Here is a 26,490-nt window from a genome sequence, read left to right on the forward strand (position 1 = left end):
TACCTGCATGGGTCCTAGTTATGCCTGCCTTCATTGTTCCAGTCCTACTCAGGCCCCCTCCCTCACCTCTTTTTCTGGGACATTGATGACTGTATCAGTGCCGCCTCCTGCTCTTGCTCTGAACTGCAAAATTTCATTGACTTTGTTTCCAATTTCCACCCTTCTCTCACCTTCACATGATCCATCTCTGACCCTTCCCTTCCATTCTTTGACTTCTGACATGGTTACTGGTATGGATTGAGAATTGGTTAACGGACAGAAAACAGAGAGTAGGAATAAACGGGTCATTCTCAGGTTGGCAGGCTGTGTCTAGTGGGGTACTGCAAGGATCAGTGCTGTTCAAAATCTATATCAATGATTTGGATGTGGGGACCAAATGTAATATTTACAAGTTTGCTGATGACACAAAACTAGGTGGGAATGTGTGTTGTGAGGAAGATGCAGAGAGGCTTCAAGGCAATTTAGACAGACTAAGTGAGTGGGCAAGAACATGGCAGATGGAATATAATGTGGAAAAATGTGAAGTGATCCACTTTTGGTAGAAAAAAAAAAGAAATTCAGCGTACTTTTTAAATACAACATATAGCCAGCAATGTAATGGTATCTCTATTGTTTCTTAGCACTAACCAAATAGATCTGTCCTAAACTCCTCTAGGACATCCTCTCTCTCCAGCACTGTAATATTCACCTTCATCAATACTGCCACCCCTCCTCCTTTCTTTCCTTTCCTATCTTTCCTGAACACCTTGCATCCAGGAATATTTAGTACCTACCTAATCATAGAGTCATAGAGAGATACAGCACTGAAAGAGGCCCTTCGGCCCACCGAGTCTGCGCCAACCATCAACCACCCATTTATACTAATCCTACATTAATCTCATTTCCCTCTCACATCCCCACCTTCCCACAATTCTCCGACCACCTACCTGCACTAGGGGCAATTTACAATGGTCAATTTACCGATCAACCTGCAAGTCCTGCCCTTTTTTTGAGCCAAGTCTCCTTATTGCCACGACATTATATTTCCACATGGCTATTTGTGACTGCAGCTCACCAACATTATTAACCCCACTCCATGCGTTCAAATACATGCACGGTAAACCTAATTCAGATCTATGATTCTCTCTGACCTGGGGCTGATTCCTGTGAACACAGTCCCAGTAGCAGGTGGGTGTAACACATCATGGAATCATGTATCACCTGTGTATATGTATATTTAAAATGAACATTAGCATCTTGCAAACATCATAGAGATATAGGAAGTGTGGGGTTGGTTTGTGCAATGGTAATGATGGACACAGACCATATAATGAGACTATAATTGTTGGCAGGATCAGTGTTACTGGTGGAACTGAGCAGTCCCTACTCTCTGAGCATTATACTGTTTTGTGTGTAGGATAGGTATGTCAGCTGGGGCTTAGTTGTCAGCATGCTACAGAAGGCTGGAGGTCTGGGTCCCACTCTAGGACCTGAGTACAAGAATCAAGGCTGACACTCCATTGCAGGTGAAACTTTAAACCGAGGCCCCATTACAATCTCAGGTGGCACAATTTCAAAGAAGAGCGGGGGTGGAGGTGGGGGGGGGGGGGGGCGGGGGGTGGTGGTGGGGTGGGGTGTGGGGGGTGGGTGGTGGGTGGTTATCACTGGTGTTCTGACCAATTTTATCTCAATCAAAAAGATTACCTGGTCATTACCACATTACTGTTTGCGGGATCTTGCTGTGCACAAATTGGCTGCCGCGTTTCCTACATTACAACAGTGACGACACTTCACAAAGCACTTCATCGGCTGTAAAGTGCTTTGGGACATTGGGTAATTACGAATGCAAGTCTTTCTTTAATACACATAGTTTGACACATTTAAAAACTATTTCTTTAACCGATAAAATCACCTAAAGTTGCTTAGTGTATCACTGCATCTCTCGCCCTCCTTGGCCCTCTCTCTTACTCTTTTGCCTCCTCTTACTTCCTCTATGGTCCCTCTCTCACCCTATTTTGCCTCCTCTCTCCCTCTCTTTCCCTCTATTACCTCTTCTCATCTCCTCGCTCTCCCCCTGTTGCTCTCTCACACCCTTTTTTGCCTCCTCTCTCCTTCTCTGTCCCTCTGTTGCCACCTCTCTCTCCCTTGCTCTCCCTGTTACCTCCCCTCCTTCTGCCTTTGTCCTATCTCTCTCCCTTGTTACCCCCTCTCTCTCCCTCTGTTGCCCCCTCTCTCTGTTGCCATCTCGCTCTCCCTCTGTTGCCTCCTCTATCTTTTCCTCTGTTACCTCCTCTCTCCCTGTTACACTCTTTCTTTCCCTCTGTAGCCTCCTCTATCTGTCTCCCTCTCTTGTCCCCTCTCTCCCTCTCTTGCTCCCTCTCGCCCTCTGTTGTCTCTCTTCCTCAATCTTTTGCCCCCTCCCCGATTCTATCATTCGACTGATTCCACCAAACAGCTGCCGATCCCTTTAAATCCGAGAGACGCAGTGGCGTCACCTTGGAGACGGGAAACAACAACAGCGAGAGGCAGAAATGGAACAAAGATGAGAAAATCTCCCGAGAGAAATGTACAGGAGAGACAGAAAGCGGTATATATATAGAGAGAGGGAGAGAGTATACAGCGAGAGAGCAGTATATATATATAGAGAGAGAGAGAGCAGACTGAGTGAGGAACACAGACTGAAAGATAAAGACTGACCAGAGGTTGCAATGTACAGAGTCTGTAAGGACTGAAATATAAAACAAACATATAGACTGAGACACAGAAAGACTGAGATATAGACCGATTGAAATAGGCAGAGAGAGGGAGATACACAGAGATGGAGAGGTAGAGGGAGAGAAAGTGATAGGCAGAGATAGAGAGCTGCAGAGTTGGAGAGAAAGTGAGAGACAAATATGCAGGGAATGAGATTTACTGGGAGTCAGATAGAAGGTTTGAGGTGTGCAGACTGTGAGATCCGGATTGTAATTATAAACATGAACTATCACGGAGTCTGCTCTCGATATAACCCACCTGCTTGCACTCTCCAAACAGCCTGCTCCCCATTCCAGGTCAGCCAACTCCTGCCTCCTGGATCCGAGTGAGGATTTTAATTGAAACCAGCTCTGTGTGTTAAAGCCATGCCCTGGACATGCTCATGAGGGTCAGTGTGACTGATGGCGGTCAGCAACTCCCGGAGGGAGAGCAGTTAAAGGGGTCCGGGCAGCATCAGTTTAGCCGACAAGTATGTATTTCATACATTGTGCAGGTAAATGTATAAAAGGAAGTGGTGCAATAAAGAGGTTAAATCAAGCCTTTGTTAGTTGAGGCAGCTGATTAGCTCAGGGCACAATGTGTGTGAGTTGAGTGGAGGTTGGGTTGTCCTGTGTGAGCCAGTTATACATTGTGTAGTGTCAGTCAATTTTTTTTAATTCATGCACATAATGTGACCATTTATTGCCCATCCCTCATTGCCCTTGAGAAGGTGGTGGTGAGAAGCCTTCTTGAATATAACTGAGTGTATGGCTAGGCCATTTCAGAGGGCAGTTAGAGTCAACCACATGTACTGTCATTCTGGCACAGGAGCAGACCATTCGGCCCATCGACTCCATGCCAGCATGTAGGCCAGACCAGGTCAGGAGGGCAGATTTCCTTCCCTAACAGACATTAGAGAACTACATGGGTTTTTTTTTTACAACAATCTGGTAGTTTCATGGCACCATTAGTCCAGGCGTCCAGTGACATAACCACTATGCTACCATAATCCCTGGCTTTGTGTTATATTTGCTTGTATTATATTTTACATTGGATGAATTCGCATAGTGTTATTTTGGGTTAGGTTTCACAGAGCTTTGCTCTGTATCTAACCCTTTTTTTGGTGCTTTTTTTTAAAGGTGGCCTTTATACCCCAGGCCCCTTTTATATATTTTATGTCGAGAGGGCCTTTATTCCTCAGACCCCCTTTATATACATATTTTTTAAAATAACTTTATTAAAATCAGATAAATAAACAAAAAACTCAAATTAAAATGCCATTCTCGGCGTCGACAATGCACTCCAGTCCCTGCGGTTCCCACCGGTCACGGAAGGCCTCAGGCGTACCGGCGGACACCCTATGCTCCTTCTCCAGGGACACCCGGGCGCGAAGGTAACCGCGGAAGAGGGTCAGGCAATCGGGGAGGACGGACCCCCCGACGGCCCGCAGCCTGGACCTGTGAATTGCCACCTTGGCCAGGCCCAGGAGCAGACCGACGAGGAGATCCTCCTCCCGGCCCAAGCCCCTCCGCACCGGGTCCCCAAAGATCAGGAGCGTGGGGCTGAAGTGCAGCCAGAACTTGAGGAGCAGCCCCTTCAAATACTCAAAGAGGGGCTGCAACCTCGCACACTCCATATATATATATGGAACACAAACTCGTCCAGGCTGCAGAAATTACAGACGGCCTGGGAGTCCGTGAATCTACTTATAAGCCTATTGCACAGGACTGCTCTTTGCAGCACCCTCCATCCCAGGTCTCCAATGTAAAGGGGGAGGACTGCCACATAAAGAGACCACCACTGGGGATTTCCCTTGCTGCCAGTTGGCAACACAGACCGCCAGAGCATGTCCGGGTGGCCGATGAGGGCGAGGAAGTGGAGAGTGTGCAGGAGCAGCCCGTACAGGAAACCCCTCCGCACTGATTGGAATGGCACAGAGGGCATTTCCGAGATGCGGCTCAGGTTGTGCGGGACCGGCTCCCGAGGAGGGTATCAGGGCCTCGGTCCGATGAGCAGTTCCGGCCGATCGGAGGTCAGCTCGGCCGGGAGTGCTCCGCACTCTTGATCCCCCTCATCACCCACAGTGAAGGGCGTCCCCTGGGCTTCGGATACTCCTCTGTCCGTCGGTCCATCCCCAAAACCGGCTACCCGGACAGCCAAGGCGCTCTCCTCCGCTATTGGGACCACAGCATGGAGGCCACCAGTTGGTTTATGACCAGCGCTCGGCCCCTGTAGGAAAGCACTCGGAGCAGTCCTGTCCAGCGCCCCAGCCGAGCGGTGACTTTCGCCTCCAACTCCTGCCAGTTTGCCGGCCAGGCTTCCTCAGCGGGGCTAAGGTGGACTCCCAGATAGAGGAGGTGCATGGTGCTCCACGCAAAAGGTGTCATCTCCTCCGGCAGGGTGTCCACTGACCCACCAGGAGACTGGATGATTTTTCCCAATTGATCCTTGTGGAGTACATAGTAGAATATGTCTACTGGCACTCGCGTATCCACCGCAAGTCAACAGAATCTGTGACCGCGAGGAGCACGTAATTGGCATAAGCCAAGAGGACAACCCGCATGCCCAGCCTGTACAGAGTCAATCCCGCCAACCTCCTGCGAAGCAAGGACAGGAACGGCTACGCACAGATGGTATATAACTGGCCAGACATGGGGCATCCCTGACGCACTCCTCTTCCAAAGTGAAGAGGTGCTGTGAAGGACCCGCTAACTTTGACCAGACACTCTGCGGTGGCGTATAAAAGTCGGACCCGTGCAGAGTTCCGAAAAGATATTCCTGACCCACCCTCTCCCACCACCAGAGCAGAGGCTCTGGTCGTCCGGGCGGCCGGAACTGGGGACGGACCGTCAGATGGCGGAGTAGATGTAACCTCCGGTACGACCCTCACTACGGATGTCGAGGGGGCTCTGGAGTGTGAAGTATTCCCATGATCCACCTTCTCCTGATCGAGGGAGAGAAAGGCAATCAATAGACCAGTCCTCTGGGAAAGATGGATCAGGTCTCGGACCAGGTGGATGTTGTCCTGGATGGACCGGACCGGGACCGTGTAGGAATGGTCGCAGTGGATCATGTGGGTCAGCACGGAGCCCAGGTGGGTAGACATAGCCTGGGAAAAGATCTCATAATCCGTGCAGAGGAGGGACACCGGACGCCAGTTCTTAAGCAAGCAGTGATCGCCCCTCTTCGGCAGCAGGACGATACCCGCCCTGCGCCATGAAAGGGTCATCTTCCCGGTCACCAGGCTTTCCCTCAGGAACAGCGCATAGACGCCCCCCGAAGACGTCCCAGAAAGCCCTAAGGAACTCCATGGTCAGCCCATCCAGCCCTGGGGATTTGCTCCTCGAGAGCTTGTTGAGGGCGCTGGTCAATTCCACAAATGTGAGCAGACCCTCCAGTCCTTCGGCATCCTCCAGGCTGACCTTCCACAAAACTCTGTGCATGTCCTCGCTGGATGAATCCGGGGAGAAGAGTGCACTGTAACAGGTATGGACCAGGAAGCCCATTCCCTCCGGATCCATGAGGTCCTATGAGCTGCTTCAGACACCCACCCCCATTGCAATTTTTCCAGCAAATAGAAGAAGGGTGAGGTGCTGTGCAAAGCTTCCAGGATCTCGGTCCGCGACCTCAAGTATGCGCCCAACGAGTTGCAGGTCCCTCAGCGCGCACTTCTCTTTATACACCTTCCACAGGGCTGGGTCTGCAATGGTCTGACTGAGATGGCACTCCAAGTCAAGCACCTCCCCCTCCAGTTTCCCGATGTCAGCCCCCCGACTCTTGGTCGACCCCTTCACGTACCCCTGACAAGACACTGATGTGAGGCTTGCCAAAATCCCACCATAGCCTCAAGGAGGGGAAGCCCCCTGTTGCTTTCTCCAGTTGGACCAGAATCGACGGAATGAGTCCTGGAATCGTTCGTCCTCCAACAGCCGGTTGGTTCAGTGCCAGTAAGCGGACCCCGCCCACATGCAGAGCGGAGTGAGCTCCGCTCACATCAGCTGGTGGTCTAAGCACGACACCAGCCACATGGAAGCAGCCAAGGTGCAGGAGACGTATGCCTGCGAAATTTAGAGGTGGTTGGTTCGGGACCCTCCTCCTCCAGACCTCCAGGTGAAGGTGCTGGAGTCGGGATGGCGATTCCGCCAGACGTCCACCAAGTCCAGGGACCTGATCAGTTCCCTCAACTTCTCCACCGACGCTTGGCAGCGCTGGGGACCAGAGTGATCCCTCACCTCTGTTAATATCTCTCCCGAGGGTGATGCACTCGCCGCTATCTATAGAGCTCAGGAGCACAGACACTTCTTCAAAGACACGCGCTTGCAATGCGCCGGGCCTGGGCATGTACACGTTCATAAAGTGGAGCAGCACACTACCCAGGTGAACGGTAAGGTGGAGCAAGTGGCCTGGCACGAGCTCCTTGATCTCCCCCCACGCCCCCCGCCAAGACCTCGGGCTGAAAAGTCGGGGCCAACAAGATAACCACCCCACTAGAAATAGAGGTGAGGTGACTCATGTAGACCCCACCCTGCCACTCCAGGAACCAGGTGGCTTCGTCTCCCGGAACGGTGTGGGTTTCCTGCAGAAAGCTCACCGCGTATCTCCCTTCCCTGAGGACTGAGAGATTGTGAAATCTGCGGAGGAACCCCCTGCTGCCGTTGATGTTGAGGCTGACTATGGTTATCTTCATGTCAAAAGTACTTCGAAACTGTCACCATCACCTCACTGTGAGGAGGAAGTGGAAGTGCACCTGGCCTTCCATTCCCCCAGCAACCCATTGAGGAACGCTTTGAACTGATGCCGCATGACGGTTATCATGTCTGCGCCGTTCCCCATCGATTTGCGAGCAGCACAGATGGACTTGATGAGCAGCACCAGTTCCGACCACCGGTCAAGGGGCAGCTAAATTTTATTGCGTAAAAAACCCTGCTAACAGAAAGGAAGCCTTGCATCAGGGTGTCCACCTCCTCACTGGTGATGGATTCAAGATCGTCCTCCGTGCTCCATACCAGGTCCCCATCCTCCTCCGGGTCATTACCACCAGTGGCAGACACACCCACCACACACTGTGGGATGGATGTCCCGGCCGCGTCAGCTGGTCCCACCTCCATCATGATCTCACCCCCAGTAACGATGGCGGAGGAGTCCTCCCTGGGGCCCTGCAGGGAAACTGGGCCTGTGGGTGCCAGGGGTTCAGGACCCACCACCCCACCGCACCGTACCTCTGTCCCCAGGTTAGTGAGTGCCGCAGGAGTGACAGTTGTTCCCGACTCTGGGAGTGTTTGATGGGACAGTGTAGGCGGACCTTTACTCTGTATTTATCTGTCTGTTATGAATCTTCTGGGGTTGCAGGTGTGTCTGTCACTCCATAGGAACATAGAAAATAGGAGCAGGACTAGGCCATTCAGCCCTTCGAGCCTGCTCCGCCATTCATTATGATCATGGCTGATCATCCAACTCAGTAACCTGTTCCCACTTTCTCCCCATACCCTTTGATCCCTTTAGACCCAAGAGCTATATCTAACTCCTTCTTGAAAACATACAATGTTTTGGCCTCAACTGCTTTCTGTGGTAGCGAATTCCACAGGCTCACCACTCTCTGTATATATCATATATATATATATATATATATATATATATACACCATATCAATCTTGAAAGGTTTATCCCATATCCTTAGACTATGACCCCTGGTTCTGGACTCCCCCACCATCGGGAACATCCTTCCTGCATCTACCCTGTCAAGTCCTGTTAGAATTTTATAGGTTTCTATGAGATCCCCCCTCACTCTTCTGAACTCCAGCAAATATAAAGGAACAAAGAACAAAGAAAATTACAGCACAGGAACAGGCTCTTCGGCCCTCCAAGCCTGTGCCAATCCAGATCCTCTATCTAAACATGTCGCCTATTTTCGAAGGGTCTGTATCTCTTTGCTTCCTGCCCATTCATGTATCTGTCTAGATACATCTTAAAAGACGCTATCGTGCCCGCGTCTACCACCTCCGCTGGCAATGCGTTCCAGGCACCCACCACCCTCTGTGTAAAGAACTTTCCACGCATATCCCCCCTAAACTATTCCCCTCTCACTTTGAACTCGTGACCCCTAGTAATTGAATCCCCCACTCTGGGAAAAAGCTTCTTGCTATCCACCCTGTCTATACCTCTCATGATTTTGTACACCTCAATCAGGTCCCCACTCAACCTCCGCCTTTCTAATGAAAATAATCCTAATCTACTCAACCTCTCTTCATAGCTGGCGCCCTCAATACCAGGCAACATCCTGGTGAACCTCCTCTGCACCCTCTCCAAAGCATCGACATCCTTCTGGTAATGTGGCGACCAGAACTGCACGCAGTATTCCAAATGTGGCCGAACCAAAGTCTTATACAACTGTAACATGACCTGCCAACCCTTGTACTCAATACCCCGTCCAATGAAGGAAAGCATGCCGTATGCCTTCTTGACCACTCTATTGACCTGCGTTGCCACCTTCAGGGAACAATGGACCTGAACACCCAAATCTCTCTGTACATCAATTTTCCCCAGGACTTTTCCATTTACATATAATCCTAACCGACTCAATCTCTCCTCATACGTCAGTCCCACCATCCCAGGAATCAGTCTGGTAAACCTTCGCTGCACTCCCTCTATAGCAAGAACATCCTTCCTCAGATAAGGAGACCAAAACTGCACACAATATTCCAGGTGTGGCCTCACCAAGACCCTGTATAAATGCAGCAAGACATCCCTGCTCCTATACTCGAATCCTCTCGCTATGAAGGCCAACATACCATTTGCCTTTTGTACCACCTGTTGCACCTGCATGCTTACCTTCAGTGACTGGTGTACAAGAACACCCAGGTCTGGCTTCATATTCCACTCTCTCAGTTTATAGCCATTCAGATAATAATCTGCCTTCCTGTTTTTGCTACCAAATTGGATAACCTCACATTTATCCACATTATACTGCATCTGCCATGCATTAGCCCACTCACTCAACTTGTCCAAATTACCCTGAAGCCTCTCTGCATCCTCCTCACAACTCACCCTCCCACCCAGTTTTGTGTCATCTGCAAATTTGGAGATATTACATTTAGTTCCCTCATCTAAATCATGAATATATATTGTGAATAGCTGGGGTCCTAGCACCGATCCCTGCAGTACCCCACTAGTCACTGCCTACCATTCGGAAAAAGACCCATTTATCCCTATTCTTTGTTTCCTGTCCGCCAACCAATTTTCTATCCATCGCAATACACTTCCCCAATCCCATGCGCTTTAATTTTACACGCTAATCTCTTATGTAGGACTTTATCGAAAGCCTTCTGAAAGTCCAAATAAACCACATCCACCGCTCCCCCTCATTAACTCTACTAGTAACATCCTTGAAGAATTCTGGTAGATTTGTCAAGCATGATTTCCCTTTCGTAAATCCATGCTGACTCTGTCCGATTCCACCACTGTTCTCTAAGTGCTCTGCTATAAAATCTTTGACAATGGACTCTAGAATTTTCCCCACTACCGATGTCAGGCTGACTGGTCTATAATTCCCTGCTTTCTCTTTACCTCCCTTTTTAAATAGTGGGGTTACATTAGCTACCCTCCATTCTGTAGGAACTGTTCCAGAGTCTATAGAATCTTGGAAGATGACCACCAATGCATCCACTATTTCTAGGACCACTTCCTGAAGTACGCTGGGATGCATACCATCAGGCCCTGGGGATTTATCGGCCTTCAATCCCATCAATTTCCCCAACACCATTTCTCTACTAATACTGATTTCCTTCAGTTCCTCTCTCTCATTATTTCTGGTATGATATTTGTGTCCTCCTTTGTGAAGACAGAACCAAAGTATGCATTTAGCTGGTCAGCCATTTCTTTATTCCCCATAATAAATTCCCCTGTTTCTGACTGTAAGGGACCTACATTTGTCTTCACCAATCTTTTTCTCTTCACATACCAATAGAAAATTTTACAGTCAGTTTTTATGTTACCCGCAAGCTTACTCCATTAAGCTGTCTGGTGGCCGCTGACCTTACAGAGGTTGATCCAGACTACACTGTCCCCAGGTGGGAAGCTGAGAGATAGTGGAAACAGTGAGAGCAACAATGAAACTCCCTGGTAATGGTGCCTGTTCTCCCACCGCAGGTACTCATTCCCGCCCTCTGAAGGAGGAGTTATTAACACATTGTGATACACTCGCTTTATTCGTTTGATGAGCTGCTTTATTATTTATCAGATAAAACACACAGAATGCAGGGTAACACAAGAGTCACATGGTGCCAATGTCGGGATATTAAGCCTGGGTGCGTGCTCCCAGCTCCTCATTCACTGGGGAGGGGCAGTGGTGTTCGGTTCTCCGCGCTGTGTGATGAGCGCCGGTTTTGAGATGTGAACTCTGATGTTCTCCGGCTCTGCTGCATCCACCCCGCTCGCGTCAATCCCTTCCATGGGTTGCTGGGCAAGCCTGGGCTGACAGCCTCACCTGGGCCTCGGTGAGGTACTGCTGCTGCTGCGAGAAACAGAAAACATACAGCAAGCAAACTCAGGAGTCTTTATCTGACACTCTGTCTCTCTCTTCTGCCTCCACTCTCTTCTGCTTTGTCTCTCTGTCTCTCTCACGCTCTTTCCCTCTCTCCCTTCTTCATTAAGCAGTTCTGTCTCAATTTCTGTCACATTAAAACCATCTGATCAATGTTGCACTTAACAGTCTTGTTCCTCACTGACCCCACTCCCCTCCCGACACACCCTCCCTCCTCCAAGTACCCTCACTGACCCCACTCCCCTCCCTACACACCCTCCATCCTCCCAGTACCCTCACTGACCCCACTCCCCTCCCTACACACCCTTCCTCCTCACAGTACCTTCAGTGACCCCACTCCCCTCGCCTACACACCCTCCCTCCTCCCAGTACTCTCACTGACTCCACTCCCCTCCCTATGCACCCTCCTTCCTCCCAGTACCCTCACTGACCCCACCCCCCTCCCTACACACCCTCCCTCCTCCCAGTACCCTCACTGATCCCACTCCCCTCCCTACACACCCTCCCTCCTCCCAGTACCCTCACTGACCCCACTCCCCTCCCGAAACACCCTCCCTCCTCCCAGTACCTTCAGTGACCCCACTCCCCTCACCTACCCACCCTTCCTCCTCTCAGTACCCTCACTGACTCCAATCCCACTCCCTACACACCCTCCCTCCTCCCAGTACGTTCACTGATTCCACACCCCTCCCTACACAACCTCCCTCCTCCCAGTACCTTCACTGATCCCACTCCCCTCGCCTACACACCCCCCTCCTCCCAGTATCCTCACTGACCCCATTCCCCTCCCTACACACCCTCCCTCCTTCCAGCACCTTCACTGACTCCACTCCCTTTCCCTACACACCCTCCCTCCTCCCAGTACCCACACTGACCCCACTCCTCTCTCTCTCTCTCTCTCTCTCTCTCTAACAGGCCCCCCCCTCTCTCTCCCTTCTCCATACGCACACTGACCCCACTCCTCTATCTCTGTGTCTTGTGCCCTGACTGTGTCTCAGACCCTCTCGCTTTCTACTTGGGCCAGTGTCCATGTCTGGCCTCACCTCTCTCCTTCTCTCTCTTTGCCCCCTGTCTCTCCATGTCTCATCCCCTATCTCTCTCTCCCTGTCTCCTCTCGGGCCCTCTCTCTCTCTCCTCTTAGTCCTTGTCTGATCTTTCTCTCTCCTCAGGCCCTTTCTCTCTTTCCCTCTCTCTCCTTGGGCCATCTCTCTCTCTCTCTCTTTCCCACTCTCTCTCCTTGAGTCCTGTCTGTCTATCTCTCTCACTCTCTCCCCTTGGGCCCATTTTCTCTATCTCTTTCCTCTTGGAGCCCTCTCTCTTTCTCTCTCTCTCTCTCTCTCTCCCCTCATTCCCTGTCTCTCTCTCTCTCTCTCTCTCTCTCTCTCTCTTCGATCCGTCTCATGTTCTCTCCCCTCAGAGCCCTCTCTCTCTTTCTGTCTCTCTCTCCTCCCCCCATCCCCTATCTCTCTCTTTCTCTCTCTCTCTCTCTCCCCTCATCCCCTGTCTCTTTCTCTCTCTCTGTCTCCTCTGGGAGTCCAGTTTCTCTCTCTCTCTTCCCTCAGGACCTGTCTCTCTCTCTGTCTCTCTCTCTTTCTCTCTGTCTCCTTGCCCCGTTTCTCTCCATCTCCTTGGGGCCCTCTCTCTGTTTCTCACCCCTGTCTCTCCCCCACTCTCACCCTCTCCCCCCAATCACCCATCCCTCCATAACTCAGGCCTAGTCTCTGTGATCCGTACCTGGATTCTCCGTGCCTTTCTTTCCGAACTCTGTTGCCCTGTCTGTCACTTTTCTCCGCCTCAGCAAGATGGTGTCCAGTTCATTCTGTTTCTTCTCACTTTTCCAACTATATTGCCGGATCTTTCTGTTCGTCATCGTGTCCTACAAGCGGGGTTTAGGTTATGTTAGCCACACTCGAACAAACCAGCCGTGAGGCCTGTCCGTTATCATTGGGAATTCAACGTCCTTGAACATATTGTCATCTCCAAAATCTGTGTCCATCTTGCCTGGATCTCCATGATTAAATCTATCCAATCAGGTTTCTGCCTCTGCACACTATCAACATGGCTCACCAATGAAATCCTGTGTGACTGTGAGAAAGGTAAACTTTCCCTCCCCGTCTTTCTCGACCTGTCTGCAGCCTTTGACATGGTTGACCACACCATCCTCCTCCAACACCTCTCCACTGTCGTCCAGCTGGCTGGGACTGCTCTCACCTGGTTCCATTCTTATCAATCTAATCGTAGCCAGAGAATCACCTGCAATGGCTTCTCTTCCTGCTCCCACACCGTTACCTCTGGTGTCCCCCAAGGATCTATCCTTGGCCCCCTCCTATTTCACATCCATATGTTGCCCCTTGGTGACATCATCCGAAAGCAGTGTTAGTGTTCACATGTACATTGATGACACTCAGCTCTACCTCACCACCACCTCTCTCAGCCCCACTGTCTCTAAGTTGTCAGGCTACTTGTCTGATATCTGGTACTGAATGAGCAGAAATTTCCTCCAAGTAAATATTGGGAAGATTGAAGCCATTGCCTTCGGTCCCCGCTACAAACTCCGTTTCCGAGCCACCGACTCCATCCCTCTCCCTGGCGCCAATCTGAGATTAAGTCAGTCTGTTCGCAACCTTGGTGTTACATTTGACCCCCGAGATGAGCTTTTGACCACATATCCACGCCGTCTAAGACAACCACGTTCCACCTCTGTAACATCGCCCCTATCTCAGCTCATCTGCTGCTGAAACCCTCATCCATGCCTTCATTACCTCTGGACTTGACTATTCCAACACACTCCTGGCTGGTCTCCTACATTCGACTCTCCGTAAACTTGAGGTCATCCAAAACTTTGCTGCCCACGTCCTAACCTGCACCAAGTCCCGTTCCCCTATCGGCCCTGTGCTCACTAACCCACATTGGATCCCCGACTGGCAATGGAGCAAATTTAAAATTATTATCTTTGTTTTCAAATCCCTCCAGCCCTACAACCCTCTGCGTTCCTCTAATTCTGACCTCTTGAGCAGCCCTGATTTTAATTGCTCCACCATTGGTGGCCATGCCTTCAGCTAAGCTGTGGAATTCACTCCTTAAACCTCTCCGCCTCTCTACCTCTCTCTCTCCTCCTTTAAAATGTTCCTTAATTTCGACCCCTTTGACCAAGTTTTTGGTCACCTGCCCTAATATCTCCTCATGTGGCTCGGTGTCAAATTGTATTTGATAACGCTCCTGTAAAGTGTCTTGGGACATTTTACTACATTAAAGTTGCTATATAAATGCAAGTCATTGTTTTTGTATCTTTTCCTCAGGCAACAGTGTGAAGTAATGGAGGATTTGCTGGTTAACAGTCAGACGGACCACACAGTGAACATTCCCTCCATGGGCTGTTGATGGATACTGTGGGAGGATTTAATGGGCTCCCGCAACCCCACTGAGGGGAGTGGGTCCACCCACACCCATCAATCCCAAGTATTCCACTGGATGTAGACTTGGAATTCTGTGCAGGAACTCTGGTCTCCACTCGCTGGATCTGTCCGGAGTTGGGTTCAAACCCTGAAACCCAGGACTCAGAGGCGGAGGCTGCTAAGGCAGGGCTACAGGTTGGCTTCATCTCGACAATACAGGTAATCAGCAAATTGAGTTTCACTGGGAGTCACTGGGGAGGGGGAGGGGGAGGGGGAGGGGGATGGGGTTTTGAAGTCATGCCTCCATTTTGCTCCCGGGAGCCTCTATCGCCCATTTTGCCCTCCAGGTCTCTAAGGTTCCCAGCTTGGCATTTGGACCGGGGCGGTTAGCATTCCCCGGTTCCAGGCTCAGTCCCCTTCCCGGCAAGTCAGCCAGATCTCAGGGTTAAGTCTCGCTTCCTGCCCCCGTCTCGTCAGCCATCTGAGCTTTAACCCATAACCTGCTCACAGGGCATGATGGAGCTAACGTTTCAGGTTTTCTCTCTCTCCCGACCTACCAGTATCCCTTTCAGTTCATGCACTGCACTCCCTTCATTCGCACTGGTGGAAGATTTTGAATCCAGGAGCTGTGGGCAGGAACAGAGCATGTGCAGATTAGTCACTCTTGGCAGGACAGTTATCTAATACTCATTCCCAGGCTGTGGGCATCACTGGCAAGGCCGACATTTATTGCCCTTCCCTAGAAACTCTGAGAAGGTGGTGGTGGGCCTTCTTCTCGAACACTTTGGTACAGCTGAGTGACCACTTCAGAGGGCAGATAAGAGTCAACCATGTTGGTGTGGGACTGGAGTCACATGTTGGCCAGACCAGGTAAGGACAGCAAATTTCCTTCCCAAAAGGACATCAGTGAACCAGATGGGTTTTTATGACAATTTGCTTCATTGCCACTTTTTCTGCACTTTTTAAGAAAGATTTCTGTTAAACTGAAATGAAATTCTGAAAACAGTGTCTAGTATGGCTCCCCCCCGCTCTGAATCAGAATGTAGTGAGTTCAAGTTTCCAGGATTTGAACACAAAATTTGAGGTGACACTCCAGTGCAGTACTGATGGGAGTGCTGCACTGTCAGAGGTGCTATCCTTCTGGTACGTCTTCAAATCAAGGCTGTCCTTAGGTGTGAAAGAACCTATCATATTATTTTGAAGAAAAGCAGGGGTCTTATACAAAGAACAAAGAACAAAGAACAGGACAGCACAGGAACAGGCCATTCTGCCCTCCAAGCCTGCGCCGATCCTGATGCCTGTCTAAACTAACACCTTCTGCACTTCCGGGGACCGTATTCCTCTATTCCCTTCCTATTCATGTATTTGTCAAGATGCCTCTTAAACGTCGCTATCGTACCTGCTTCCACCACCTCCCCCGGCAGCAAGTTCCAGGCACTCACCACCCTCTGTGTAAAAAACTTGCCTCGCACATCCCCTCTAAACTTTGCCCCTCGCACCTTAAACCTATGTCCCCCAGTAACTGACTCTTCCACCCTGGGAAAAAGATTCTGACTATCCACTCTGTCCATGCCACTCATAACTTTGTAAACCTCTATCATGTCACCCCTCCACCTCCGTCGTTCCAGTGAAAACAATCCGAGTTTATCCAACCTCTCCTCATAGCTAATGCCCTCCAGTCCAGGCAACATCCTGGTAAACCTCTTCTGTACCCTCTCCAAAGCCTCGTGTGACGACCAGAATTGCACGCAATATTCTAAGTGTGGCCTAACTAAAGTTCTGTACAGCTGCAGCATGACTTGCCTGTTTTTATACTCGATGCCCTGACCGATGAAGGCAAGCATGCCGTATGCCTTCTTGACTACCTTATCCACCTGCGTTGCCACTTTCAGTGACCTGTGGACCTGTACGCCCAGATCTCTCTGCCTGTCAATTCTCCTAAGGGTTCTGCCATTTACTGTATACTTCCCACCTGCTTTAGGCCTTCCAAAATGCATTACCTCACATTTGTCCGGATTAAACTCCATCTGCCATTTCTCCACCCAAGTCTCCAACCGATCTATATCCTGCTGTATCCTCTGACAATCCTCATCATTATCTGCAACTCCACCAACCTTTGTGTCGTCCGCAAACTTACTGATCAGACCAGCTACATTTTCCTCCAAATCATTTATATATACTATAAATATATACTCATTCCCAGGATGAGCGGGCCAACCCTTTCCCTAGTTACCCTCTTGCTCTTTATATATGTATAAAAAGCCTTGGGATTATCCTTAATCCTTTTTGACAATGACTTTTCATGACCCCTTTTAGCCCTCCTGACTCCTTGCATAAGTTCCTTTCTACTGTCTTTATATTCCTCAAGGGAATTGTCTGATCCTAGCCTTCCAGCCCTTACGAATGCTTCCTTTTTCTTTTTGACTAGGATCACAATATCCCGCGTTATCCAAGGTTATCGAAACTTGCCAAACTTATCCTTCTTCCTCACAGGAACATGCTGGTCCTGGATTCTAATCAGCCAGCGTTTGAAAGACTCCCACATGTCAGATGTTGATTTACCCTCAAACAGCTGCCCCCAATCTAAATTCTTCAGTTCCTGCCTAATATTGTTATAATTAGCCTTCCCCCAATTTAGCACCTTCACCCGAGGACTACTCTTATCCTTATCCACAAGTACCTTAGAACTTACGGAATTATGGTCACTGTTCCCAAAATGCTCCCAAATGCTCATTCCCCAATACCAGGTCCAGTACGGCCCCATCCCTCGCTGGACTATCTACATATTGTTTCAAGAAGCCCTCCTGGATGCTCCTTACAAATTCTGCCCCATCCAAGCCCCTAGCACAAAGTGAGTCCCAGTCAATATTGGGGAAGTTAAAATCACCCACCACTACAACCCTGTTACCTTTACATCTTTCCAAAATCTGTCTACATATCTGCTCCTCTACCTCCCGCTGGCTGTTGGGAGGCCTGTAGTAAACCCCCAACATCGTGACTGCACCCTTCCTATTCCTGAGCTCCACCCATATTGCCTCGCTGCATGACCCCTCTGAGGTGTCCTCCCGCAGTACAGCTGTGATATTCTCCTTAACCAGTAATGCAACTCCCCCACCCCTTTTACATCCCCCTCTATCCCGCCTGAAGCTTCTAAATCCTGGAACATTTAGCTGCCGATCCTGTCCTTCCTTCAACCAAGTCTCTGTAATAGCAACAACATCATAGTTCCAAGTACTAATCCAAGCTCTAAGTTCATCTGCCTTATCTGTTATACTTCTCGCATTGAAACAAATGCACTTCAGACCACCAGTCCTGCTGTGCTCCACAACATCTCCCTGCCTGCTCTTCCTCTTAGTCTTACTGGCCTTATTTACTAGTTCCCCCTCATTTATTTCACTTGCTGTCCTACTGCTCTGGTTCCCACCCCCCTGCCACACTAGTTTAAACCCTCCTGAGTGACGCTAGCAAACCTCGCAGCCAGGATATTTGTGCCCCTCCAGTTTAGATGCAACTCGTCCTTCTTGTACAGGTCCCACCTGTCCCGGAAGAGATCCTAATGATCCAGATATCTGAAACCCTCCCTTCTACACCAGCTGTTCAGCCACGTGTTTAGCTGCACTATCTTCCTATTTCTAGCCTCACTGGCATGTGGCACAGGGAGTAATCCAGAGATTACAACCCTAGAGGTCCTGTTTTTTAACTTTCTACCTAACTGCCTAAACTCTCCCTGCAGGACCTCGTCACTCTTCCTGCCTATGTCATTGGTACCGATGTGTACCACAACCTCTGGCTGTTCACCCTCCCCCTTCAGAATGCTCCCTGTCCTTTCAGAGACATCCTTGACCCTGGCACCAGGGAGACAACATACCATCCTGGAGTCTCTTTCACGTCTACAGAAGCGCCTATCTGTGCCCCTGACTGTAGAGTCCCCTATAACTATTGCTCTTCTGCGCTTTGTCCCTCCCTGCTGAACAACAGTGCCAGCCGTGGTACCACTGCTCTGGATGCTGCTGTTTTCCCCTGATAGGCCATCCCCCCCAACAGTATCCAAAACGGTATACTTGTTAGAGAGGGGGATAGCCACAGGGGATTCCTGCACTGACTGCCTGCCCCTTCGAGCGGTCACCCATCTATCTGCCTGCACCTTGGGTGTAACCACTTCTCTAAAACTCCTGTCTATGACGCTTTCCGCCACCTGCATGCTCCTAAGTGCATCCAGTTGCCGCTCCAACCGATCCATGTGGTCTGTGAGGAGCTGCAACTGGGTACACTTCCTGCAGATGGAGTCATCCGGAATGCTGGAAGGGTCACGGACCTCCCACATCTCACAGGTGAAGCACTTTACCCCTCTACCTGACATTTCTAGCACGAATTAATAAATTAATTTAAGATAAATAAATACTTATTAAATCCTTACTAAATTGTTATAACTATATGGTCCCTAGTGCTAGATTCCTACTATAAATATTAAATGCTAACTAAATGCAGTAATCTTCTCTCTCTGGTTTAGTTACTCTACTTATTAATTAGTTAATTCCTGGTGTCCTGATCATTGTTTATAGAACCATAGAAAAATTATGGCACAGAAGGAGGCCGTTCAGCCCATCATGTCTGCGCTGGCTGAAAATATTAGCCACCCAATCTAGTGCCACCTTCCAGCACCTGGTCCATAGCCTTGCCGGTTCCAGCACTTCAGGTGCATGTCCAGGTACCTTTTAAATGAGTTGAGGGTTTCTGCCTCCACCACTGTTCCGGGCAGTGAATTCCAGACACCCACCACCCTCTGGGTGAAAAAGCTTTTCATCATGTCCCCTCTAATCCTTCTACCAATCACCTTAAATCTGGTAACTGACCTCTCTGCTAGGGGAAACAGGTCCTTCCTGTCTACTCTATCTAGGCCCCTCATAATTTTGTACACCTCAATTAAGTCACCCCCCAACCTCCTCTGTTCTAAGGAAAGTAACCCTAGTCTATCCAATCTTTCCTCATAGCTGCAACTTTCAAGCCCTGACAGCATTTATGTCCCTCCTGTAATGGGATTGTTCATCTTAGATCAGAAAAGGTTAAGGGAAGCCCTAATGGAGGGATTCAAAATAATAGAAGTTTTGATAGAGCAAATAGGGAGAAACTGTTTTCTCTGACGATTAGGTTGACAACCAGCTCATAGATTTAAAATAATTGGTAAAAGAACTAGGCAGGGGAATGAGGGGCTGATGAAAGGTCACTGACCTGAAATGTTAACCCTGCTTCTCTCTCCACACTTGCTGCCAGACCTGCTGAGGATTTCCAGCACCTTCTGTTTGTATTTTATATTAGGGAAATGAGGAGAATTGATTTCACAGAGACTCGATTTCTGAAACACGCGATCTAAAAGTGGTGGAATCAGATCCCACAGGAATTTTCCAAAGGACATGGACTTGAAGAGGACTCATCTGTAGGGTCATGGGGAAAGAGTAGGGGCATGGGACTAATCAAGTAACTCTTTCAAACAGCCAGCACAGGCATGATGGGCTGACTGGCCTCCTTTGTAACCTGGCTGTAAGGTTTGATGATTCAATGTACTGGGGGAGATAGTGGCGCAGTGATAATGCCACTGAACAAATAATCCAGAGGCCCAGGCTAATGGCCTGGGGGCATGGGTTCAAATCCCACCATGGCAGCTGGTGGAATTTAAATTCAATTAATTAATAGAAGTCTGGAATTGAAAACTAGTCTCTAAACGTGGATTTTCATAAAAACCCATCTGGTTCACTAATGTCCTTTAGGGAAGGAAATCTGCTGCCCTTACCTGGTCTGGCCTACATGTGACTCCAGCCCCACAGCAATGTGGTTGACTCCTAACTGCCCTCTGAAATGGCCGAACAAGCCAATCAAATCAAAGGCAATTAGGCAACAAATACTGGCCTAGTCAGCGACGCCCACATCCCATGTAAGGAGAAGAGAAGTTTAAGTGTGTGTCCCATCTTACCTCCGTCCTCTTTTTTGTGGGTTTCAGGGCAACGCCATTTTTGATCCTCTCCATCATCTCGTCCACAGCTTTCAGCTTGAGGGCACTGAGATCGGCCGAGTCTGGAAAGAGTTGCAAGAGAATGGAAGTTGGTTAAAGTTGGGGCATCACACTACATAAACCCAAGTCCTTCCCGAAATTTACATCTGCCTTTCATGACCTCAGAATGATCCGAAGCCTTTACAGCCAATGGAGTGCAGTCATTGTTGTAATGTAGGACACGGGGCAGCCATTTTGTGCACAGCAAGCTCCCACAAACAGCTACGAGACAATGACAAGATCATTTGTTTCATTGTGACGTTGGCTGAGGAGTAAGTATTGGCTCAGGACAGCGGGGAGAACTCTCCGGCTTTTCTTGTCACGGCATCTTCACATCCACTTCATAGGAAAGACAGGGCCTCAGTTTAACGTCACATCCGAAAGGCAGCGCCTCCAACAATGCAGCACTCCCTCAGTGGGGAACTGGAGTGCCAGCCCAGATTATGGGCTCAAGTCTCTGGAGTGGGACTTGAACCCCCCACCTTCTGAGTCACAGCTGACCTGTGTATAGGAACTTGGGTTTGATCTGGGACTACAGCGAGTGGTAATGAGAATCCACCTCACCCATCTGGGCCTAAGCTCCGGAATTCACCTCCCTAAACCTCTCCGCCTCTCTACCTCACTTTCTTCCTTTAAGACAGTACGTCAAACCTCCTTCTTTGATCAAGATTTTAGTCATCTGACCTAATATTTCCTTATGTGACTGTCAAATTTTGTTTGGTAAAACTTCTGTGAAGCAGCTTGGGATGTTTTATAGGTGAAAGGCACTAGAGAGATATAATTTGTTGTTGTAGTATGTCCGTGAGTTCATGCTGTCACCGGCAATGTGTTTATGAATCGGACTTCCTGCATTGAGGTGAAGGACAGAGAGGATACTAAGAATCAAACACTGCACCAAAGTGTGTGACCCCTGAGACTGGTGGCAGCACCAGGATTCCAGGGATTCCAATACCGATTCCCGGAACCAACAGCATCACTGAGAAAACTGGAGAACCCAAGATGACCGGGACCCCCGTCCCAGCACTGACCCTTGTCCAGCCACCCAAAGTCTGCTGCTGGAGGGAAAACAAACCCCGATAATTGCTCGCTCAGAAATGTCTGACCCGCTTGTGCTGGATATACTGACCGTTGTTATCCTTCATTTCCTTTCGATTCTTATGTTTTCTCCGCAATAACTGAGCCAGGGGGCTGTGGAGGAAGCACATGGTGTCGTCAGGATCAAGAACATGGACTCTTCACAAAGACTCTGCCGAGGGCCGAGAACCGAGGGCCGAGGGCGTCCCGAGTACAACACAGCCAAAGCGAAATAAAGCATGAAGCCAAGCCAAGAGATATCAGTGAGAGACACCTGGACAAGGCCAAGCCTGGGGACCAAATTACCCAACAGACTGCAGAAGGGAGGGGGAGAGTGAGGGAGGAGTGACTGCAGGAGGGGTAAAATGAGGGAGGGGCAGACTGAGGGAGGGGAGCCTGAGGGAAGGGGAGATAGAGAGAGGGGAGATTGAGGGAGGGGTAGGCAGGGAAGGGAGGACTGATGCTGTGGTTGAGAGGAGGGATTGAGACAAGCGGGGATGAAGAAGGGGAGAGGAGAAAGAGAGAGGACCAGGGGAGAGTTGAGAAGGTCTGGGGGAGAGGGATGAGAGGGGAGAGAGGGAGAGGAGAGGGTGGTGTGGAGAAAGAGAGTGAGTTGAGGGGTTGATTTGAGAGAGGGTGTGAGGAGAGGGGGTGGGCTGAGAGGGGGTGAGTTGAGAGAGGGGTGAATTTAGAGAGGGGTGAGTTGAGAGAGGGGTGAGTTGAGAGAGGGTGAGTTGAGAGTGGGTGAGTTGGGAGTGGGTGAGTTGAGAGGGGGTGAGTTGAGAAGGGGTGAGTTGAGAGTGGGTGAGTTGAGAGTGGGTGAGTTGAGAGTGGGTGAATTGAGAGGGGGTGAGTTGAGAGGGGGTGAGTTGGGAGAGGGTGAGTTGAGAGGGGGTGAGTTGAGAGTGGGTGAGTTGGGAGAGGGTGAGTTGAGAAGGGGTGAGTTGAGAGTGGGTGAGTTGGGAGAGGGTGCATTGAGAGAGGGTGAGTTGAGAGAGGGTGAGTTGAGAAAGGGTAAGTTGAGAAGGGGTGAGTTGAGAGTGGGTGAGTTGAGAAGGGATGAGTTGAGAGTGGGTGAGTTGAGAGAGGGTGAGGTGAGAGAGGGTGAGTTGAGAGTGGGTGAGTTGAGAAGGGATGAGTTGAGAGTGGGTGAGTTGAGAAGGGATGAGTTGAGAGTGGGTGAGTTGGGAGAGGGTGAGTTGAGAGGGGGTGAGTTGAGAAGGGATGAGTTGAGAGTGGGTGAGTTGAGAGAGGGTGAGGTGAGAGAGGGTGAGTTGAGAGTGGGTGAGTTGGGAGAGGGTGAGTTGAGAGAGGGGTGAGTTGAGAGAGGGGTGAGTTGAGGGGTGGGGGGGTATGAGGAGATGGAAGAAGAGGGAGGGAGGGAGCACTGGCGCTCTGGATGGTCAATTTGCTTACTCGACTGGTGGAAGATTTGGAGGAGGTGGAGGAGGTGGAGGAGGTGGAGGAGGTGGAGTCATCATTTCCTGTTTCACTGCTCCCTCTGTCGCTGTCAGTTTTTCCTGAAGGTCCTTGACTGGAAGCAAAGAAAGAGAAAAGTTAAATTCCATGCCCAATTCCGACTGCAAAGTCAGTGCAGACACCAATCCAAATCCAGCAGCAGGGCATGGTCATGATGGGCTGAATGGCCTCCTCTGTGCCGTAATTTTTCTATGGTTCTATAAGGAATCCAGCTGGGAATATGATCCCTCCTCACATGCCCTACAATCATCTGCCTCGGGCTTCTGCTGAACACTGAGCACAGCTTGAAACCTCTCTCACACACTCCACTCCACTCCACTCCACTCCACCCCACTCCACTCCACCCCACTCCACTCCACTCCACTCCACTCCACTCCACCCCACTCCACTCCACTCAACAGTGGCTGAGCACTGAGCTCAGCTTGAAAACTCTCTCACACACTCCACTCCACTCCACTCCACTCCACTCCACCCCACTCCACCCCACCCCACTCCACTCCACCCCACCCCACCCCACCCCACTCCACCCCACCCCACTTCACTCCACTCCACTCCACCCCACCCCACTCCACTCCACTCCACTCCACCCCACCCCACTCCACTCCACTCCACCCCACCCCACCCCACTCCACCCCACCCCACTTCACTCCACTCCACTCCACCCCACCCCACTCCACTCCACTCCACCCCACCCCACTCCACTCCACTCCACTCCACCCCACCCCACTCCACTCTACTCCACTCCACTCCACTCCACTCCACTCCACTCCACTCCACTCCACTCCACTCCACTCTACTCTACTCTACTCTACTCTACTCCACTCCACAGATGCTGCCAGACCTGCTGACTATTTCCAGCAGTTTTTGTTTTTATTTCAGATTTCCAGAATCCGCAGTATTTTGCTTTTATTTTAGTGTTTAATTCACTGCCACTTCTCTTCCAGGAATGCCTATCTTGAAGAAGTTCTGCTCTTCTCTCCGATGGGATTTTCGTTTATCTTTTTTACCTTTTTCTAATTCATTGCTTTCTATTTCGCTCCTGGTGTTTGATAAGGTATCTACCAAAACTCGTTTTCACAGCCACATCTCCTTCCTCAGTGACTGTCTCCGGCTCCGGCTTATTCCACGCGGATTCCAACTGCAGTTTCACCCATCATGCTTTGAAACCACCGAGGATTACAGGTATCTCCGAGAAATACAACGTTCCTCGGACTGCTACTCTCGCCGCATCCTGAGATCCACACTCAGTGCTATGCGCCGCCACATGCACACACTGGACCTCTCTCTCCAGCAGCACCGCCTCACCTTATCTCAGAGCTGTTCTACTCCGCAGTTTCATTTCATCTTTTGTCTCATCTGACGCATTAACAAAAAACTTTTTTCTTCCTTTCAGATGTCAAGGAACGCAAGCTCCAGCAGCTGATGGGGACTAATGCCCCTCCAGATCCTCCTTCCCCTTCACTTCCCTCTGACCCCACCCCTTCTGATCTGACCCCTTGCCGTGTATTCACTGTACCCTCTGACCTCCCCCTCTCTGACGCTGAACGTTCTGTACTCAGCAAAGGTCTCAGTTTTATCCCCTTCCGCCCCCACCTCAATGAATTTCATGCTCGGCATGACGTTGAGCTCTTCTTCCGTCGCCTCCGCCTCCGGGCTCACTTCTTTGACCAGGAGTCCTCCCCCCAACCAGCAGACCCATTCACCCGCCTCCAGCATTCTCCCTCAACCTGGACCCCTCCCCCGGCCTCTTACACGTTCTTGATTTTTTTGTTGAAAACTGTCGGCGAGACATTGGTCGTCTCAATTTCTCTGCCCCCCTCACTCACTCTAACCTGTCCCCCCCTGAACTTTCCGCACTCCGTTCTCTCAGGTCTAACCCCGACATGGTCATCAAACCTGCAGACAAGGGTGGTGCTGTTGTTGTATGGTGTACTGACAAAGGCTCAGCGCCAATTCTCAGACACTTCTTCCTACTTCCCCCTGGACCATGATCCCACCACCGAACATCAAGCTACTGTCCACAGGACTGTCATTGACCTCATCTCCTATGGAGATCTTCCCTCTACAGCTTCCAACCTCATAGTCCCGCAACCCCGGACAGCCCGCTTCTACCTCCCTCCCAAAATCCACTAACAGGACTGTCCCGGCAGACCCTTTCTGTCAGCTTGCTCCTGCCCCACTGAACTTATTTCTTCCGATCTTGACTCTATCTTTTCTCTGCTGGTCCAGTCTCTTCCCACCTACATCCGTGACTCTTCTGACACCCTACGTCATTTTGACAATTTCCAGTTTCCTGGCCCCAACCACCGCCTCTTCACAATGGATGTCCAATCTCTCGACACCTCCATCTCCCACCAGGACGGTTTGAGGGCTCTCCGCTTCTTCCTGGAACAGAGGCCCAACCAGTCCCCATCCACCACCACCCTCCTCCACCTGGCTGAACTTGTTCTCACATTGAACAACTTTTCCTTCAACTCCACTCACTTCCTTCAAGTAAAAGGTGTTGCAAAGGGTACCCGCATGGGTCCCAGTTATGCCTGTCTTTTTGTGGGATATGTCGAACATTCCTTGTCCCAATCCTACTCAGGCCCCCTCCCCCAACTCTTTTTCCGGTACATTGATGACTGTATCGGTGCCATTTCCTGCTCCCGCCCCGAACTGGAAAACTTCATCAACTGGGCTCAGGCCCAGGGTAACTAAAAAAAAGGAGGGTGCGGAGGTGGAGGCCTCTGATGACATGGAGGTCTCTGAACCTCTGTGCCCAATTGGGAAAAAGAGGAGAAGTCACCCCCTCCACAGAGGTAACACAGGGCCCTGAGGTGCAGGGCCCATCTGTTGGAGGGGAGCTGTCTCCTGTTTCGGGTCTGCAGGTTCCCCCTACCACCACCATCATCAAGGCTGCAAAGTCTGGGCAGGAGCTCCCTACCCCTCAGGATGGAGGGGAGGGGGAGGCCCCTGTATATGAGGCCCCTCCTGGAGGAGTAAGTGGAGGCCTGCTTGTGGTGGGGGAGCCTGGGGACGCCGCCCATTCTGCCACTGCCACTGGGCCAGGTGCCCTGAGTGGAGGGGTGGGCGAGGCCCCAAAGGGTCAGCCCTCCCACCCAAAATCCACCACCAACTAGGAGACACCTGACCTAGAACATAGAACATTACAGCGCAGTACAGGCCCTTCAGCCCTCGATGTTGCGCCGACCTGTGAAACCATCTGACCTACACTATTCCATTTTCATCCATATGTCTATCCA

The 26,490-nt window shown here is 50.4% G+C and overlaps 2 protein-coding genes across 4 annotated transcripts in view; both read right to left on the minus strand.

Moving 5' to 3' along the window:
• The window catches only part of ankrd53 (ankyrin repeat domain 53), a 51,438-nt gene extending 48,372 nt beyond the window's left edge, over positions 1-3,066 (minus strand). The window contains exon 1 of the mRNA XM_068028747.1: positions 2,992-3,066. The gene's annotated coding sequence lies outside the window, so the exon portion shown is untranslated. The remainder of the gene's footprint in view (positions 1-2,991) is intronic.
• Positions 3,067-10,923: 7,857 nt separating this feature from the next.
• Positions 10,924-26,490, minus strand: part of shtn2 (shootin 2) — a 91,784-nt gene continuing 76,217 nt past the window's right edge. For 2 of the 3 annotated variants that reach the window (XM_068038757.1, XM_068038939.1), the window contains 6 exons: positions 23,183-23,300; positions 21,819-21,880; positions 20,615-20,715; positions 15,204-15,272; positions 12,986-13,127; positions 10,924-11,221 (listed from right to left, as the gene is read on the minus strand). In XM_068038757.1, coding sequence (XP_067894858.1) covers positions 11,034-11,221; positions 12,986-13,127; positions 15,204-15,272; positions 20,615-20,715; positions 21,819-21,880; positions 23,183-23,300 — 680 coding nt within the window. In that variant the 3' untranslated portion in view covers positions 10,924-11,033. The remainder of the gene's footprint in view (positions 11,222-12,985; positions 13,128-15,203; positions 15,273-20,614; positions 20,716-21,818; positions 21,881-23,182; positions 23,301-26,490) is intronic. The other variant, XM_068038845.1, reaches the window with a different exon arrangement.

This window comes from Heterodontus francisci, chromosome 1, assembly GCF_036365525.1.
Source record: "Heterodontus francisci isolate sHetFra1 chromosome 1, sHetFra1.hap1, whole genome shotgun sequence".
Lineage (NCBI taxonomy): Eukaryota > Metazoa > Chordata > Chondrichthyes > Heterodontiformes > Heterodontidae > Heterodontus > Heterodontus francisci.